Source organism: Astyanax mexicanus, chromosome 7 (assembly GCF_023375975.1).
Source record: "Astyanax mexicanus isolate ESR-SI-001 chromosome 7, AstMex3_surface, whole genome shotgun sequence".
Lineage (NCBI taxonomy): Eukaryota > Metazoa > Chordata > Actinopteri > Characiformes > Acestrorhamphidae > Astyanax > Astyanax mexicanus.
The window spans coordinates 22,003,870-22,022,845 of record NC_064414.1 but is presented as its reverse complement, the minus strand read 5'-3'; the positions used below and the strand labels follow the sequence as shown (position 1 = coordinate 22,022,845).

Below are 18,976 nucleotides of genomic sequence, written 5' to 3'. Positions count from 1 at the left end.
AGCAAATGGCAACTATTCTCTTAGAAAAGAAAGGAATGGAATTGTGCAATTGATCCACAGCTTGACAATGCTTCTCATCCCCTAAAACGTCCTGGGTACAGAATCATTTATTCAGCACAAGTAATAAAAACTCCCTAAAACTCTGAATATTAAGTGGAAAAAAGCTTCAAAAGCAACACCCACTTCAAATAAGCAGTATAACCCTTCTGAGTATATTAATACTGTAGTTTGAAGGATGATTTTAATGCACACTGAATTGAATAAATATGAATTTGTTAACTGGAGAAAAAAGGGGATTGTGATTGTGTGTAATTTTGTGGAACAAAGTAAACCCAGTAGTAATCAAAGCCTTAATTTAAAGCCTTAATATTTGCTATTATGTGTACTTCTAACAGAACAGTAAGTCACAAACCTATAAAAAAACTCAGTCATCCAATAATGAAAAAAAAAAATACATTAAAAATACTGTGATATAACGTTTAAATCTTGAAAAATAACCTAATATATATATTTTGGTCATACCGCCCAGCCTTAGGTGACCAAATTATGTTTTGGGGATGGTTTTGGACATTTGGACTCTTTGGTAAAACTAATAGATGGAAGGATCAAAACTGATATATTTTACTGCTGGGACATTTCAGGATTTTGGTACATTTCAGGGGTGGTCTTCAATTTGATCATTTTTAGTCATATATTTATAAAAATACAGGTAATAGACTATCAAAAAGTTTGATTCGTCAAGCTCAGGTATCAAAGAAAGTTAGATTATGCAATATATTTGGTAACTTACAGTAACAGGGTTTGAAATCTAGGCTAAGTTGTGGTTTACCCCAGGAACAGATGCTAACTGTAAAATTTAGCTATGTATACAAGATCAAGGATAAACATGGTTATATAAGTATATAAAGAAAAATTTGACTCTACACAATATGAGTAACAGGGTTGCGTTCACTGAGTGACACACACAACTTGGACAAACAGATTTGGGAAAAAAACTTGAAAATTGTTAGAGCACTTACTCTTGGTCTTGCCATGTGGGCAGAAAATGTCCTTGTGATGTCACTTCCTTTGTGCCAGTAGACAAATATTTTTTACTCTTTCTCTGGTAAAATTCCTTATGGTAACAGGGTTGCGTGCATGTTGTGGGACACAACTTAATAGCATAAAAACTGTAACATGCAATACAATGTAGACCAAAGAAGATGTTTTCATAAGTAAAGGAGATGCATATCAACAATATACAAGAGGAAGTCATTTATTTAGAGCTTATTTTAATTGTTAAATTTGCCAAAGGAGTTGGTCACCCAATGTGTGGGACAAGAGAAAGCGGCCATTTTTTGAGGTGGTCCAAAGGTATTCGGTCTTTTGAATAATATTTAGGAGCTTATTTTTCCACCATATTTTACAGTTTGTCTTATAACAAAAAATAGTCATTTAGATATTTTGGATATGTACATTTGAAGTGGTGGGACAGGAAATGTACCAAAATCCTGGAATGTCCCTGCTATCAATATTTATGCCACAGTACTACTGCAAGGCAACCTGCTTTAAATGCTTGGAAAACTAAAGCTAAAGCTAAAATTTCTGCGTTCAGGAGGCCAGTGATCCCGAGCACAAGGCCAGAACAACACAGGAGTGGCTGAACAACAAACCGGCAAATGCTTCACAATGGCCAAGTCAAAGTCCAGATCTAAATCCAATTGAAAATCTATGGCTGTACTTAAAAACGGTTGTGCTCAAGTGCTATCAACCAGCTTCAACCACCAAGAGCAGATCTGTCTGGAAGAATAGGTGAAAATCAATTCCAAACAGCGTGCAAAGCTGTTAGCAACTCACCGACCCCAGCAGACTTAAAGCTGTTAGTGCAGCAAAGATGGATCTACCAAGAACCAGTCTAGCATTTTTTTATTCTACATTTTTAGAAGAACCTGCTCTGTTCACACATGTGGCCCTATTTTATCAACCTATAGGTGAGCCGTCAACCACATACCTTTCAACTTAATTTAGATAGATAGATAGATAGATAGATAGATACTTTATTGATCCCGAAGGAAATTTAGCAGCCAGTAGCAGTTACACAACACAGTCGAAACAAACAGTACACAGTAGAAACAAACAATAAGTATTATAAAATAAAATAAAAGAGCACAGTGAGGAATATAAGACTCTAAACTATAAAATTATAAACTGAGACTTAAAAATATATACATAAATATATAAATACAAAAAAACTATACAAAGTGTGAAAGTAATCAGTGCATGTCATTAGGGCATGTCATTGTGTCTTTGCTATTGTAAAAAGTGCAAGAAGTACACCTTGTGCCGATCAAAAGGCATGTGCTTATTCTCTTTATTAATCATGGGTGTGTTTTGGGCTTAACGTGAAATGAACCAATCAGTGTGTCACTTGCCATTAGCTGTAACAGCCAGGTGCATTTTGACTTTGGCGGATTGGTATTTTAATGACGTATCACTTCTGCACTGCACAGCATTGTTATTTTATGTTGTATACTTTTTATTGTTGCCGTCTGACTGATGACTGCTGTTATCTAGGCTTTTTTTTTTTTAGTCTGAGGCGCACCTCTGTTTTCTGTTGCCAAGATAACAATACATCAGAAATTTGCCTGAACACACAACACTTCCAGACCACCATGCCCATCGGCGTACAGTAGATAATTGAAAACCTCTGGAATATAATCAAGAGGAAGATGGATGATCATAAGCCATCAAACCAAACTGAACTGCTTGAATCTTTGCACCAGGAGTGGCATAAAATTATCCAAAAGCAGTGTATAAGACTGGTGGAGGAGAACATGCCAAATATTGATTTCTGAAAACTTAAAACTTTATGAATATAAACTTGTTTTCTTTGCATTCTTTGAGGTCTGAAAGCTCTGCATTTTTTTCTTATTTCAGACTTTCTCAGGTTCTGCAAATAAATAATCTAAATGACAATATTTTTATTTGGAGTTTGGGAGAAATGTTGTCCGTAGATTATAGAATAAAACAGCAATGTTTATTTTATTCAAACATATACCTATAAATAGCTAAATCAGAGAAACTGATTCAGAAACTGAAGTGATCTCTTATTTTTTTAGAGCTGTATTTATATAATTATAAATACTACCTATATAATGTATTTGATCTGTGCCTGGAAGCTTTTGTCTGTGTTTTATATTAAGCAATACTTCAACATAATTAAATGCTTGTGTCTTTTAACACGTGTCAAACTATAGGAACAGAGCATCTTGTTATAGACACACACAAACACACACACACACACACACAAACACACACACACACACACACACACACACACACACACACAGACGGCTCAGTTGTGTAATCTTGGCAGTGCTGTTAGGCTGATGTGGAATTCCTGCAGAGGCCTTGCTGTTGTTGCTGCGACTGCCTGGCTAGCTCTGTGCCTGGCATGTCTGCCTCCTCTAAGCTGCCTGTGTGTGGGCTCCAAGATAAAGCCTTTGTGTGAGTGTGTGTGTGTGTGTGTGTGTGTGTATGTGTGTGTGTCTAAAACTGTACTGTGCAGTTTGTGTTTAATACTCAGGAGTAGTTTCTGTTCTGATAACCCTCTATTTTTATTGACCTGGCTGTATTATGCTAGTTGTGAAGTCCAAGTGTGTGTCTGTGTGTCTTATATATTTGAGATGAAGAGGGAGAAAGAGATAGACAGACAAACAGCAAGACAGTAAGTCAGTCAGACAGACAGCAAGACAGAAAGGGGCTTTTGTTTGCTTTTGTTTTTTTTTCACAGAAAGCTTCACACAAGCAGATGAATTAGTCAAAGCATACTAATCTGATATGAAAAAACAATGCAAGAAACCACCTACCAAAAAAAAAAAAAAAAAAATCACAAAAATTTTCTTAACCCCCACCTGAACGGAACAGTTTACTCTCTAATTGTCGCTAATGTCGGTCATCTGATTAGAATAAGCCGCTAAACAACACCGTACGATTCCGAGTGGTAATTCAGTAAATGCCTCTCCCAGCCGCTCCTCCGTCGCACCCTTCAGGTCTCATAGCAGGGATGAGGTTAATGCTGGCGGGATTAGGGCAGATTAAGTGTCGAAGTGGGGTCAGAGTGGCCGGCCACCCTTAGGGACCCTGCCCAGATTATACTTACCGTAATCTGAGGGCGTCCACCTCCAGATTAACAGTGCCAGGTTTCAGCCGGCGTAGGCCTCAGAATTAGACTCTCTGTGTCAAAGAGATTGTCTCTTTTCTTAATAAGTGCTCTAGTCTCTCTGACCTGTTTTCCGCTGTCGGGGTAAATAAAGAACGGACGCCGTTAGAAGACTTTCATTACTGTAATAATTTTGTCATGTTACAGCAGGTCTGTTCATAATGCTGGAAATGCCAGAGGAGGCGAGGCCTAGAGTTTAGAGGTGACGGGCCATCTGAGAAACTGACAAGTAGTAATTTAAAAGGGCTTACTTTGTAACCTTTCTTCATTCATGGTCTTAATTTTATTATTGTGAAGTACTATAAATATTAAGTTCATACAATCATGGCCGAAAGTGTTGGCACCCCTGAAATTTCCAAAAAATGTTTTTTTTTTTTTTTTTTATAAGTATGTATATTTTCAAATTTGACATAAAAAAACTCAAATTATTTGCAACAAAGTTGTTGCAAGCATGTGCCAAATGACCCAACCACACCCCCCTCCCCCCCCCCGGTGGCGAGACCTGCTAAATTAGAAAGGAAACATGGCGACACCCTTGTTCTTTACGATTGTCACTTCAAATGCGATTTATAATTCTTATGTGCACCTTGTATGTATGAAAATAGTCCAGAAAATAGAGTTTTATTTTATAATATGTTGCGCCTTATAGTCAGTAGGGGGCGGCACGGTGGCGCAGTGGGTAGCACTTCCGCCTCACAGCAAGACGGCCTGGGTTCGATTCCCGGCTGGGGCGACCCTGGTCTTTCTGTGTGGAGTTTGCACGTTCTCCCCGTGTCTGCGTGGGTTTCCTCCGGGTTCCTCCGGTTTCCTCCCACAGTCCAAAGACGGCACGTTCAGGCTAATTGGATGTCGGATACAAATTGCCCCTAGGTGTGAGTGTGTGAATGAATGTGTCTGTGTGTCTGTCTGTGTCTGTCTGCCCTGCGATGGATTGGCGGCCTGTCCAGGGTGTATCCTGCCTTCCGCCCGATGCCGGCTGGGATAGGCTCCAGCACCACAAACCCCCCCCCCCTCCCCCCCGCGACCCTTAATGGATGAAGCGGTTGATAATGACTTGACTTGACTTATAGTCAGTAAAATATGGTACACTTTATAGACATATTTGTGTGATATAAATATATATAGTATTATTGGTCATATAAGCTGCTTATTAGCCAAATATTTGTTCAACAGGAATATGTGATTGGTGATTGGAGAAGTATAGAGAAGTGGTATCAGATGTCTGGCAGGTGGATATAAGGAAATGAAAAAGGAAGTGCCATGTTAAGATTGGGGAGGGAGCTTGTCTAGGTCACCCTGGTCAAGACTGGCCCTGCCTGACCAATCTTAGCCTGCCCCACCCTTCAGCAGCCCCCTATTGTCCACCCTGACCTGCTCCACCCAAAACAAAGGGTCAATAGTGTGGCTGTTAATGGAGAACACTCTGTTTCCAGGCTGAAGTGGACTATACATGGCTACTGAGGTCATTTTTTGACCTTGCTTAGACCCGAACATCCTGCACTACAGACTAGTGGAAATATTTCATCAACAGCACTGATTGCCCTGTTTTGACTGTCTGAGCCGAATACAATACTCAGAAAACAAACCTGATCTTTAGAGGTGAGCAGGTTTTGCAAGCACAGGTAAAGGAGGCCATCATTAGGCTGAAAAAACAAAACAAAAGAAACCTATCAGAGAAACAGCAGAACTTTTAGAAGCACCCTAATCAACAATTAGGTACATTCTCAAAAACGAAGGAATGCACCATCTAGCTCACCTATACCAAAAGGCCTGGAAGACCATGAAAGACGTAGATCAGGGATGGGCAACTTCCATGATGGAGAGGGCCACATTTTTTTCAGCATGACCCTTGGAGGGCCACATGACCTCGCACTTCAAATAATTGAATATGAAAAACGCTAAAATTATTTTCAATAAGAACAAATTTTATATGAATTTATATCTGTATGTTTACAGCACCAACATTTATCAACAACTATTTTCTGCATATTAATGCATTTTAATATGCATTATAAATATAAAATTATAAACTGCTCCATTTTACTGATTAAATATTATAGTGATCTGAAGCAGTAATGGTATTTTCTTTCTCCAAAGGACTGGAAACTTTATAATAATAAAAACTACTCATTTTATACTTTATTCTGCAGTATGAAGGTGTCTGAACTCGGCCCCTGATTGGCTGACAGTCCTCATTTGCATATCGTCACGTGCAGTAGGATTGGCTGAGTCACCACACGTGCGTTAACACGTGCAGCCTCGAATACAGCGCGTTTAATAAGGAGTTAAAGTTTTTATTAATTTCTTTCTGCCTGAAATGATTTCCAGCACTGATTAGATATAAATGGGGATTATAGGAGACTGGATTGATGGATTATCTTAAGTTTGGACGCGTTTTGAAGGTAAGAGTTTGGGGGACGCGCTGGTGGGGGTTGGGGGGGGTGTGTGGTGTGTCCTGAGGTAACCCCAGGACAAAACCCGAGCAGGTTTTAACTGTAAACACGCGCTCCGACGCGCGCGTTCAGCTCTAATTTAGGAACCGTACATCCTACAGTAAAACGGAGCACAGTTCCGGTATCAGGAGAGCCAGACGGTTTGAATGGTGTATAACATGACCGCATCCGACCAAATATGGACGTGCGATAAACGCAAATATGAAAACAGTATTTAATATCTTTATGAAACTAGGCATATTTCGCCCTAAATACTTATTTTCTGAAAGGAAATACTGCTAAATAGGCTAGATAACTGAAAAGCAGAGTTTCAAAGCTTTAAAATATATAGTATATTGTATATAAAGTATATTGTTTGTCTATATTGAGCCTATAACTGTTCATAACTATTCATAAACATAGCCAGATATTATTTTTCATAAATTTCTGGCCCGCCGGCGGGCCAGGGCGTGTATATGACTCTACCCACCTGATGCATAATGCAGTGCAGTATAGGGCAGTTTACTCCGCTCTGCCTGAGTAGCCCCGCGAAACCTCTGTGTCTTCCCTGCATCGCAGGTGCGCCATCCGTAACAACAGTTGACAGCTTTTCAAAGCCACCATATTCACCCACAGCACTGGTAACGGCGTTGAATATATCGCTGCCTTTAGTGGTGTCGTGCAGAGATGTCAATTTCAGTAACTCCTCGTGCACATCAAATGCGTTTTCCCTTGAATTCGGTGAAAAGGTACTCTTCTTCCCATTTTGTCTGAAAAATGCGATTTTCTCGGTCAAGTTTTCTCTTTATGCCACTGCTAGTGGCCATGGCTGTTGACTTTCTTCCTCACTGTGCGCCCGTGCCTGCTATTATTTGGCAGCGGCGCGCCCTCTAGCGGTCAAAAGTAGAATTATTATATTATAGATTTTTTTTTTTTTTTTTTATTATGAAATTATGAAATTATTTTGATCTATTCGTGGGCCGCACTGAGTGATGACGAGGGCCGTGTGCGGCCCCCGGGCCGCCAGTTGCCCATCCCTGACGTAGATGAAGTGAAGTGAAGTAGATAGTCACAGAATTTTAATAATTGCTAGGAGAAGAAGAAAACAGCCTGTTAAGTTTGGAAAAGTTGGAAAAAGCAGGTGGATGAATCAGTCAAATCTCAAGAGATGTCTACATGAATGTAAAGGCAGGAGGTTTATCACAAGATGCAAACCACTGGAAACACTCTAATAAAAGAAAAAAAAAACAGACACGGTTATTATAGAGAAGATCTGAAAAAAATACACAGAAAAGACAAGTATAAAAAAATCGGTACCACTTTAAAATAAGACTACCTTTATAAAGGGTTTATAAATGGTTTACAATTAGTTTGTTAATGGTTACTAATTAGGTTTTAAATGCCTTAAAATCATTAATAATCAGTTATAACACATTCGTAGAAAGGGCAACAATGACCTGTTGTTTGCCAAATAGTGAACCAACAGCCATCTATATTGTTGCCCTTTCTACGTAAGTGTTATGACTGATTATTAATCATTTTTAAGGCATTTACAACCTAATTAGTAACCATTAATAAACTAATTGTAAACCATTTATAAACCCTTTATAAAGGTAGTCTTATTTTAAAGTGGAATTCTATATCATTAAAAAAATGATATAGAAAGCATAGCACATCATCTGTCAAGCATGGTGGAGGCAGTATTGTTTTTTAGTCAGTCATGATTTAATTAGTTGTTAGCAAGCCAGCTCACTAGTGTGTTTGTATGTGTTGTGTGCATGTTTGTGTGTTCTGTGCCCAGCTCAGGTATGGTGTATGTATTTTTTTGTCTTGTCTAGTTTTCTTTTGCCTTATCTATTCATATTTTGTCTTGTCTAGCGTTCCTTTGTCTTGTCTAGTCTTCCTTTGTCTTGTCTAGTCTGATCTTGTCTTGCCTAGTCTACTTTTGACTCCTCTTGTCTTGACTTGTCTTGTCTTCTTTTGTCATCTTGTTTTTTCTTGTCAAGTTTTGTTTTATCTTGTCAAGTCTTGGCAAGTTTTGTCGTGTATTGTCTAGTCTACGTTTGTCTTGTCTAGTCTAGTCTTGACTTGTCTTGTCCTGTCTTGTCTTTTCTTGTCCTGCCAAGTCTAGTCTAATTTAGTCTAGTATTATATTGTGTAATCTATTTTTGTCTTGTCCTTTCTTGTCTTGTCTAGTCTACTCTTGTCTTATTTCATCTAGTCTAGTCTACTCTTGTCTTCTCTATTCTACTTTTGTCTTGTCTTTTCTTGTCTTGTCAAGTCTTGTCAAGTCTTGTCCTGTCTTGTCTTGTATTGTGTAATTAACTTTTGTCTTGTCTTGTCTAGTCTGATCTTGTCTTGCCTAGTCTACTTTTGACTCATCTTATCTTGGCTTGTCTAGTCTTATTTTGTCTTGTCTAGTCTTCCTTTGTCTTGTCTAGTCTGATCTTGTCTTGCCTAGTCTACTTTTGACTTATCTTGTCTTGACTTGTCTTCTTTTGTCATCTTGTCTTTTCTTGTCAAGTTTTCTTTTATCTTGTCTAGTCTTGTCAAGTTTTGTCTTGTATTGTCTAGTCTACGTTTGTCTTGTCTAGTCTAGTCTAGTCTAATCTAGTCTTGTCTTGTCTTGTCTTGTCCTGACAAGTCTAGTCTTATTTAGTCTATTATTGTATTGTGTAATCTATTTCTGTCTTGTCCTTTCTTGTCTTGTCTAGTCTACTCTTGTCTTGTCTTGTCTAGTCTAGTCTAGTCTATTCTACCTTTGTCTTCTCTTGTCTTGTCTAGTCTTGTCAAGTATTGTCTTGTCCTGTCTTGTCTTGTCTAGACTTGTATTGTGTAATCACCTTTTTTGCCTTGTCTTGTCTTGTCTTCTCTTGCAGAGAGACATTCTAGATAGGCCAGGGCTCTCACCAAATTTATTTTTGGGTCTGAAATATAAAATATAACTAAATATAAATATACTGCGCTTATACAATGTAATTTTTTTTCCACAATTTGCCCAAGCCCCGTTAATAAGAACTCCCCCTATCACTGACCATGCCTCCATTACTAGGGGGTTGAGGACTAGCACACGCCTCTTCAGCCAAGACAGCCAACACCACTTTTTAAGTTGTCGCTGATGAAGCATCACTGTGTGGCAATGCACAACATGCACAGAGGAAAGTGCAGCAAAACCAGCTTTGATGCATCAGCTAACAGATTCCTGTGCCAGTATTACTCTAGTAATGATGAGGGAAGAGAGCACGATCCATTCATCTCTGAAAAAGCTATGCTCTTCAGTTGTGCTCTCTCGGACTCTGGCCGCTGACTCCATCATGTTTGACAGATAATGATGTGTCCTCTTCTCATTACTCTGGTGCCTAAATTAATCTTGTTCTATTTTGTCTTTTATTGGTCAAAAAAAGGCTTTAAAACACCTTTTTAAAAGAGTTTTAGTGTGGATTAGCGGGTATTTTGGGTCACTGTTGGTCGGTCAGTGATGGATGTGTTACATATTGGGCCCTGTTAGTGGTGTGTGTGCACATGTGAAAGAAAGAGTGGAATAAGTGCAATGAGACAAATGCTAAAGTCTGTTCTCTCCTCTCATGTTGTTCTCAATGACTCTTCAGGCTCATATCTTCAGCAGAAATAGGGCTCATGCTCAACCAATCACACACATACATGCACACACACAATCACTACATTGTCTGCCTCACAAATAGTTCCACACACTACTACACACTTGTACATACGTTCACAGTGATTAGCTCACTCTCAATTACACTCAGGCACTCGAGCAGAAATGACCATGGAATAAACAAACATTCTCTCTCTCTCCTTCCTTCTCTCTCTCTCTCTCTCTCTCTCTCTCACGCACACGCACACACACACAAACATACACACAGATACACATGCCCACACACAATCATTCAGAAAAATAATGGAACTCGAGTGTGTTGTCAGTATTTGAAGAACTTTATCGCAACACTACAATTTGGTTGTAAGATTGTGACAATCCAGCATAAATTATTATTCATATCACTGAGAGCCAAACAAGATGGAGCTGTTTTCCATTATTATCTACCCTGTGGGTGAGGGAGTCCAGCAGGCATGCACATCATCTTACTCGCTAACACACAGGGGGACGCCATGAGCTAAAGGTTAGGGAAGTTGGCTTGGAAATGCAAGGTTGGTGGTTTCAGGGCCTTGTTCCCCTTGTTTGCTCTACTTAATTGAAATTATAGTTGGGATTTCTCTGCCATCAGAGCAGCATTGGTAGTCTTCCTTGGCCCACCAGTCCCTTTGTGAATAATGAGTTCTTAATGACATTTCATACACATTTCATTTTGGTAATCCCAATGTTTGACCAATGTGTCCAGTGGGTTTATTCTATTCTATTATTTTCTACTATATGGCTTATAGTAGTGATCTAGACCAATGACTATGATCTAGACCAAAATTACGTTCAAACAAAAGAGGTGGTCTTGGTTCTGTTCAACTAAAATATGGTGCAGTTCACTTACAGTGTGAAAACACTTTTTACTGTGTTTTTACACCAGCCATATTTGGTCTGGTTAAAAACGGACTCTGGTTTGTTTGTACCAGATACTGTAAAAAAGATGGACGCCGTGTCGCCGTTCCCATTCATTCAATGGAAATAAAGCCAAAATCTTCCGCCATGTTGGCGATCCTGAACTCAAATCTGCGCAGTGGAGACCAGAGGAGGGAGAAAGACTGTGGAGAAACAGCCTACTCATTTAAATAACCCCGCCCCTTAGTGCTGCCTCCACAGAGCTATACACAGTCTGTGGTCCCACCCATACAGCCATTGGTTCCACCCCGGCTAGGTGTAACCCAGCCATTTTACAATAACCACACCTTTTTGAATAGAGCTGAACAATGTTTTAAAAAACGGGTTCTGTGGGGATATAAACATTTGACAGTATAAACAGAGGTTACACTAGCTGCTGCACTTAAATAATGGAGGTAGAATTACAGTATATCGGAAAAAAAAAAACGTGATTGAAAGTTGTCTGTTTTTCCATTGAAACCTATGAGGATGAGTGGGGTTACACAGCTTTCTGCAACCGAACAGCAGGGCGCTTCACTTCATTATTTTGAGAGACGATGCTCTGTCCAGCTATACACAGTTTATGGTTTGTACTGTTGGTGTGGTTCATTTGGGCTGGTGTGAACTGACTTCATAATGATCTCATGACTTGAAATGATCTCATAAATGCACCAAGACCTGCAAAAGAAGGTGGTCTCAGTCCATTTTCCAAATTCTAGAGTGCTTTATTTGTGGTGAGAACACGATCCAGACTCGATCTGACTCAACTATCAAATATATTCCTCATATTTGGACACAATGCTGTGCTACCCATTGAAAACACTGTGTTTGAAAGCACAGTTGCAAAAAAACGATTCACACTGCACAAATATATGTACTGGTCTAGAACTCAGGACCTTCTAACTATATTTAGAGACAACATGCTCTCATGGATGCAATTAGATTTTTACCTGTGTGGAAACAAACCAAATCAAGGGGGGAAACATCCAAGCAAACAAACTCATCAAATGATTCGCACCAGAGAAGCAAACTACAGGTGTAAAAACAACATTATATGGTCCAGACCTTCTTAGAAATGATGAGTTTCTTTGTTTTTACCAAACTGAAAACCTCTGGAATATAATCAAGAAGAATATGGATGCTCACAAGTCATTAAACCAAGATAAACTGCTTGAATTTTTGCACCAGGAGTGGCATAAACTCATCTAAAAGCAGTGTGAAAGACTGGTGGAGGAAAACATGTCAAGATGCATGAAACTGTGATTAAAACCAGGATTATTCTCTGGTTATATGTTTATTTCTGGATTCTTCAAACTTTATGAATATGAACTTGTTTTTTTTGTGTTTTTTTTTTTTTTTGCATTATTTGAGGTTTGAAAGCTCTGCATCTTTTTTGGGAGAAATGTTGTCTGTAGTTTATAGAATAAAACAACAATGTTTGTTTTACTCAAACATATACCTATAAATAGCAAAACCAGAGAAACTGATTTAGAAACTGAAGTGGTCTCTTCATTTTTTTCCAGAGCTGTACATATATGAAAAATATAACCCTTGGTTCAGACTTTAAGGTGTGAAAAAATGCCTGTAATTTACAGTTTGATTCACAGTTTTAACATGTTGAGCAGAGGGTCATATCAAGAAAAACAATTGTCTTTGTCCCAAACATTATAGGACACAGTGTAAGTATGATGTATTATATTTGTAATGAAAAAAAAAAAAAGAAAATGATGAAAAATGGATGTTTCTATTCCCGACTACTGTATGTTTGTGGTCTGTATTTTGGCTCTTCATACTGTCTGAGAGAGTTAGAAGGGCGTAAAAAGGCTAAAGAAGTGTTGGAAAGTGTCTGCAGGAGAATAAAACATGCTGTTGTGAATCAGAGTGAGAGTGGAATTGTGTTGTAAACAAAAAATAAATAACCTTCTGCTTTATCTCACACCACTATCATTGAAATGCATTCTAATCTCTCTCTCTCTCTCTTTCTCTCTTTCTCTCTTTCTCCCCCCGTGTCTCTCACAGCCTGTTTCTGGACCAGTACAGAGGCAACTTGGTTGATGCACTAAGGAGATTACTGCGACCTGATGTAAGTGTGTGTGTGTGTGTGTGTGTGTACTCTCAGTAATTAGTGCGTGCACAGTGATTGAGAGAGTAATGGAATGGCAGGGTTAATATCATGTAATACTTTAATACTTATTGTGTGGATCTTGAATTGGGCTGTGTGGTGTATTTGATGCTCCGCATTAATCATAAAGCTCACAACTTCTCCTACTGGCCTGTGATAAGAGCCGCCGCCTCCGCCGCCGAGCCCCGGCGAATCAAACGGCTTCAGAGATAGCGGCAGATTCCTATTTATCTCTAAGCTTTTTATTCAAGTACAGCCTTTGATAGTGGATGTCTTTATAATAAAACAGGGCACAGCTCTCTCTCTCTCTCTCTCACTGTGTGTGTGTGTGTGTGTGTGTGTGTGTGTGTGATGAGGGGGTTGGTCAGTGTTTTGGTGGTGTGGGGCAGCACATGCTGTGAAAGCTCACTGATCATGGTGATTTCCATGTTTATGTTTACACCTCTAATCTCCCTCTCTCTCCCTAACTCTCACGCTCTCTCTCTCTTTCTCTTTCTTTCTCTCTCCATCTCTCTCTTTACCTCTTTCTTTCTAATTCTATCTGTCTCTCTTTCTCCTTCTCTCTCTCTGTACCTGTCTCTCATTCCCTCTCTCTTTCTCCTTCTCTCTCTCTATCTCTCTCTCCCTCCCTCTCTCTTTCTTTTTCTTGGTCCGTCTCTCTCTTTCTCCCTCTCTCCATCTCTCACTTTCCTTCTCTCTCCCTCTCTCTCTCTCTCTCTCTAACTCTTGCGCTCTCTCTTTCTCCCTTTCTCTCTCCATCTCTCCGTCTCTCTCTCTCTCACTCTCTCTTTACCTCTCTCTTTCTAATTCTTTCTCTTCCCCAAACTCTCGTGCTCTCTCTCTTTCCCTTTCTCTTTCCCCTTTTCTTTTTCTCTCTCCATTTCTTTGTCTCTCTACTTTTCTCTCTCTCTTTGTCTTCTCTCTTTCCCTCTCTTTTTCTTTCTTCTTCTCTCTCTCTTTCCCTCTCTCTTTCTCTTTCTTTCTCTCTCCATCTCTCTCTTTACCTCTCTCTTTCTAATTCTCTCTCTTCCCCAAACTCGTGCTCTCTCTCTTTCCCTTTCTCTTTCCCCTTTTCTTTTTCTCTCTCCATTTATTTCTCTCTTCTTCTTCTCTCTCTCTTTCCCTCTCTTTTTCCTTTGTCTTTCTCTCTCTTTCCTTTTCACTTTCTCCTTCTCTTTCTTTCTCCATCTTTCTCTCTCTTTACCTCTTTCTTTCTTCTTGTCTCTTTCTCTGTCTCACTCTTTCCCTCTTTCTTTTTTCTATCTCTCTCTCATTCCCTCTTTCGTTCTTCTTTTTCTGTCTCTCTCTCTCTCACACCCTTTCTCAGTTTCTTTTATTTTGAAGATGTGTTGTATTCCTCTCTCTTAATCTCTTCCTCCTCAGCTCAATCTTTTCTACCTGACTTTTTTCTTGTTTATTCTTTCTTTCTCGTATTCTTCCTCTCCTTCATCACTATTTTACATATATCTGTTCACCTTCTTGTTCTGTTTTTTGTCTTGTTTTCTCATTTTATCAACTTCAACCTATTTTTCTTTCTTTCTGTCTTTCATTCTTTCTTTTTTATTTTCTTGCTGTTTTAACTTTCTTTCTTCTTTCTTTCCCTGTTCTTTCTCCTTCTTCTTTTCCTGTTACTATATTTGTTTATTTTTCTGTTTATCCTCTCTGTCTTTCCTCTTTCGTTTTCTTATTTTACCTTTATCCACCTCTCACTGTTTTGTTTGATTTGTTGTTTCTTGTTTTTTTCATGACTCTCAACGCTTTCTGTCACTCTTCCATTATTTGTCCTCTTAGGCTTCTGTCTCTCTTTCTTTTTTCTCTTAATGGTCTCAATGTTTATTCCCTATTTTCTCTGTATTCGTTCTGTCTCTTTTTCTTTCATGATTTTTCTCCTTCTATCTTCCAACCTCTACAGTTTTTTTATTTTCAGTTATCACCCAGTCTTATGTTTTCTATTGTGTTCGCTCTCTCTCTCTCTCTGTCCACTCTCTCTCTCATACTCTCTTTTCCCCTCCATCACTCTCTGTAGTCTCTCTGAGATGTGTACAGGTGTATGTTAGTAAAGAGGTTGAAGTGGATGAAGAACTGATTTTACAGTGTAATAATTTTTTTTTTCTTCTCATTGGCTGATAATATTAAATAAACACAATCATCTCCTCGCTGTAATAACCTGCAGAGGACTGAGAAACATCTGCTTTATTCAGGATTAAGATGGAACATCATTAACGCCAGTGTTCAACAGCATGAGTGCAGTGCTTACATGCCTGACTGCAGCTACAAAACACACAGCTTTAATGACAATTATTATAATGAAATAAAATAAAGTTGGACTTGTTATTTCTCTCTCTCTCTCTCTCTCTCGCTCTCATGCTTTCTCCCTCTCTCTCACTCTCACACACACAGATTAACACAGCTGTAATAGAGTGTGTGTGTGTGTGTGTGTTTGTGGTGTGTGTGTGTGTGTGTGTGTGTGTTTCCAGCACACTTCCAAACTCAAATTAAAGGCTAATATAATTTAAAAATAAGCTGCGGAAGTGAGAGGCATCCAACGCTTCTTCTCACATTTGTAGTTTGTTTGTTTCATTCGAGCTCAGCCCCCATTTAATTAAAACAATAATATGATCAAGAAAATATGAAATAATATTTAAAGCCGAAGGATTTCAAAGAAACTTTGAACCTTTGGGTAATCCTCTTAGCACGGCTGGCCGTCCGAGGCCCGTTGATCTATAAAGGGTGGGGATGCGCTTGCAGCCATTGATTGGATTAGGTGAGCTTTAATCTTTTTGTTTATTATCTAATATAATACCTGGGAGAAATCAAATAGAATGTAATGATGTAAACCACCACTTGCGGTGAGCTGTGTTTGATGGCGCGTCCGTGCCGCTGAGTGGGAATGGTGGACGGAGACGAGGCAGCCGGATTGAGATTAGCTCTTTAATCAGTGCTCATCACTTTATTCTGCAAGTCAAACTCTTATTTCTGTCTCTGTTTTTTTTTTCAGCAGGAAACTGTTGTTTTTTTTTACTTTATGCTTTTTAGATGCATATAATTGACTAATTGTTTTACTCTGTCATTGTAAAGGGGTTGTTGGGTGACTGAGTGAGGATTGGTTCAGCTGTCTGTTAAAGTTGCATGATGTACATTTTATTTATTTACAGAAAAAACAATATTTAAAAGATTTTGCGGTAACACTTTCTATGAACCCTGTATTCATAATGTATTATAAATGCATTTATAATGCATTATATGACATGCATAATACCTTAGAATGACTGTAATAAGCCTGTATAATGACTCATAAGTACTTACAGCGACATTCATAACATTTTATAAACTACAAGTATAAGGGTTTATAAAGAAAGGGCTTATAATGCCTTATAATATCTGTTCACAAGAACATTGTACAATGTAGTGTTGTAATGCACTATAACACAGATTTGGTATGTTTTGGTATAATGCATTATAATATGCAGCTATGATTTCTCAAATGAAGCTTTTATACAAATGCGTAACACATTATAAAGCCTTATATACAGTCATTACTGTCAAGATAATATAGTGAGGCAGAATAAAATTGACTTTATGTTTATAAAGCATATGAAAATTCACTTCATTTAAGTCAGTAATGATGGTATTATGCATGTCATATAATGTACTATGAATGCATTCATAAGGCATCATGAACACAGGGTTCATAGGAAATGTTACCGATTTTGCATATGCAATGATGTCATATTTTCAATAATTTTGAAATTTTAATAATTCACTGCTGCCCCCATTAACAACAGTATATTAGGGATGTTTGTTAAGTATAACAAAGCCGTATTGTATTTCTAAGTAAAGTTAAAACGCTTTTATCAAAAAGCCGAGAGAGGGTGCTTTTCATGGCGGGGGTGCAGATTTCGGCACTACTATGGTGCTGAATTCAGCACCCCTGCCAGGAAAGGGAATCCCTCACAGGAGAGGCTGCAGGTGACATTACTATTTTTTTATGTAATTACTTAGGAGTAAGCGTAGCTTAGAACAGCATCTTGGATATTTTCATTTTCTCAAAAAAGTAAAAGCCAAGAAGACGTATGTGCGTGCTCCCGTGAGGCGGTGCTTTTCCTGGCGGGGATGCTGAATTCAGCACAACACAGGCTTTTCTTGATACTGATAAAAATAAGTAATTTTTGTTTGTTTGTTTAATTATATATGTGTGTGTGTGTGTATGTGTATGTTCACAGGGTACAGCATTAGTGTTTGCTCCAACCAGGGGAGACACACTCACAGAGTTCTGCAGGCTGGCGGAGAAATCAGGACTGTTTGTGTGTCGCTATGATAACTACGACTCGCATATATGGGACCTGCATATGAAGGTGAGTGTTTTAAATGAAACCTTCAGACAGCTATAAGTGAAAGTTCAGGAAGAGACAGTTTATGTATTTATTTACTCACTGTCACACACACAAAATGTGGGTCTCCAAAATAGCAACCTTAAAAGAGGAGGAAATAGTCTTATTAACATTCAGTGGAATTGATTTTATTCGTTCATCACAAAAAAAAGAGATTTTAAACACTAACTGTGATTTTCCTTTATAAATCATTGGTTGTTCAGATCAGCAATTTCAGTTAAATATATATCCTATAGCAGATGAACTGAAGTGATATTTGAGAAGTGAAATGAAGTTTAAAAGATTTACAGAAAGTGTGCAATAACTATTTAAACAAAATTAGGCAGGTGCAAAAATGTAGGCACCTCAACAGAAAAATTACGTCAATATATAATAGATCCTCCTTTTGCAGAATGTCTTTTGGATCATCCTTCTTTACAAAACGTCTCCAGTTTATTCAGGTTTGATGGTTTCTGAGCATGAACAGCCTGCTTTAAATCACACCACAGACTTTCAGTAATATTCAGGTCTGGGGACTGAGATGATCTGAGATGATCATTCCAGAACGTTGTTCTTGTTCCTCTGCATGAATGTTTTAGTAGATTTTGAGCAGAGTTTAGTGTTTAGGGTCGTTGGCTTGTTAAAGTATCCAACCCCAGTGCAACTTCAACTTTAACACTGATTCTTAAACATTGTTCTCAAGTATCTGCTGATATTGACTGGAATCCATGTGACCCTTAACTTTAACAAGATTCTCAGGACCTGCACTGACCACACAACCTCACAGCATGATGGAACCACCACCAAATTTTACTGTGGGGAGCAGTAAAGTGTTTATCTTGGAATGTTGTGTTCTTCTTCTGCCATGCATACCGTCCTCCAAATAACTCAGTTTTAATTTCATCAGTCCACAGAACTTTATTCCAAAATGAAGCTGGCTTGTTTAAAAGTGCTTTAGCTTTAGCATACCTCAAGTGACTCTGTTTGTGGCGTGTGCACAGAAAAGGCTTCTTCTGCATTAATTACTCTCCCATACAGCCTCTCCTTGTGCAAAAGTTCACTGAATAGTTGAACGATGCACAGTGACTCCATCTGCAGCAAGATGATGCTGTAGGTCTTTGGAGCTCTGGAGTTCTGTGGGTTGAGGATGACTGTTCTCACCATCCTTCTCCTCTGTTTATCTGAGATTTTACTTGGTCTACCACTTCGGGCCTTAACTAGATCTGTTCCTATCGTCTTCCAGTTCCTTACTATGTTCCTCTCAGTGGAAACTGACAGCTGAAATCTCTGATGAAGCTTTTT

The 18,976-nt window shown here is 38.6% G+C and overlaps 1 protein-coding gene across 1 annotated transcript in view; it reads left to right on the top strand.

Moving 5' to 3' along the window:
• Nucleotides 1-18,976, top strand: part of camkmt (calmodulin-lysine N-methyltransferase) — a 203,728-nt gene that overhangs the window by 163,318 nt on the left and 21,434 nt on the right. Inside the window, exons 9-10 of the mRNA XM_022684963.2 lie at nt 13,202-13,265; nt 17,528-17,659. Coding sequence (XP_022540684.2) covers nt 13,202-13,265; nt 17,528-17,659 — 196 coding nt within the window. The remainder of the gene's footprint in view (nt 1-13,201; nt 13,266-17,527; nt 17,660-18,976) is intronic.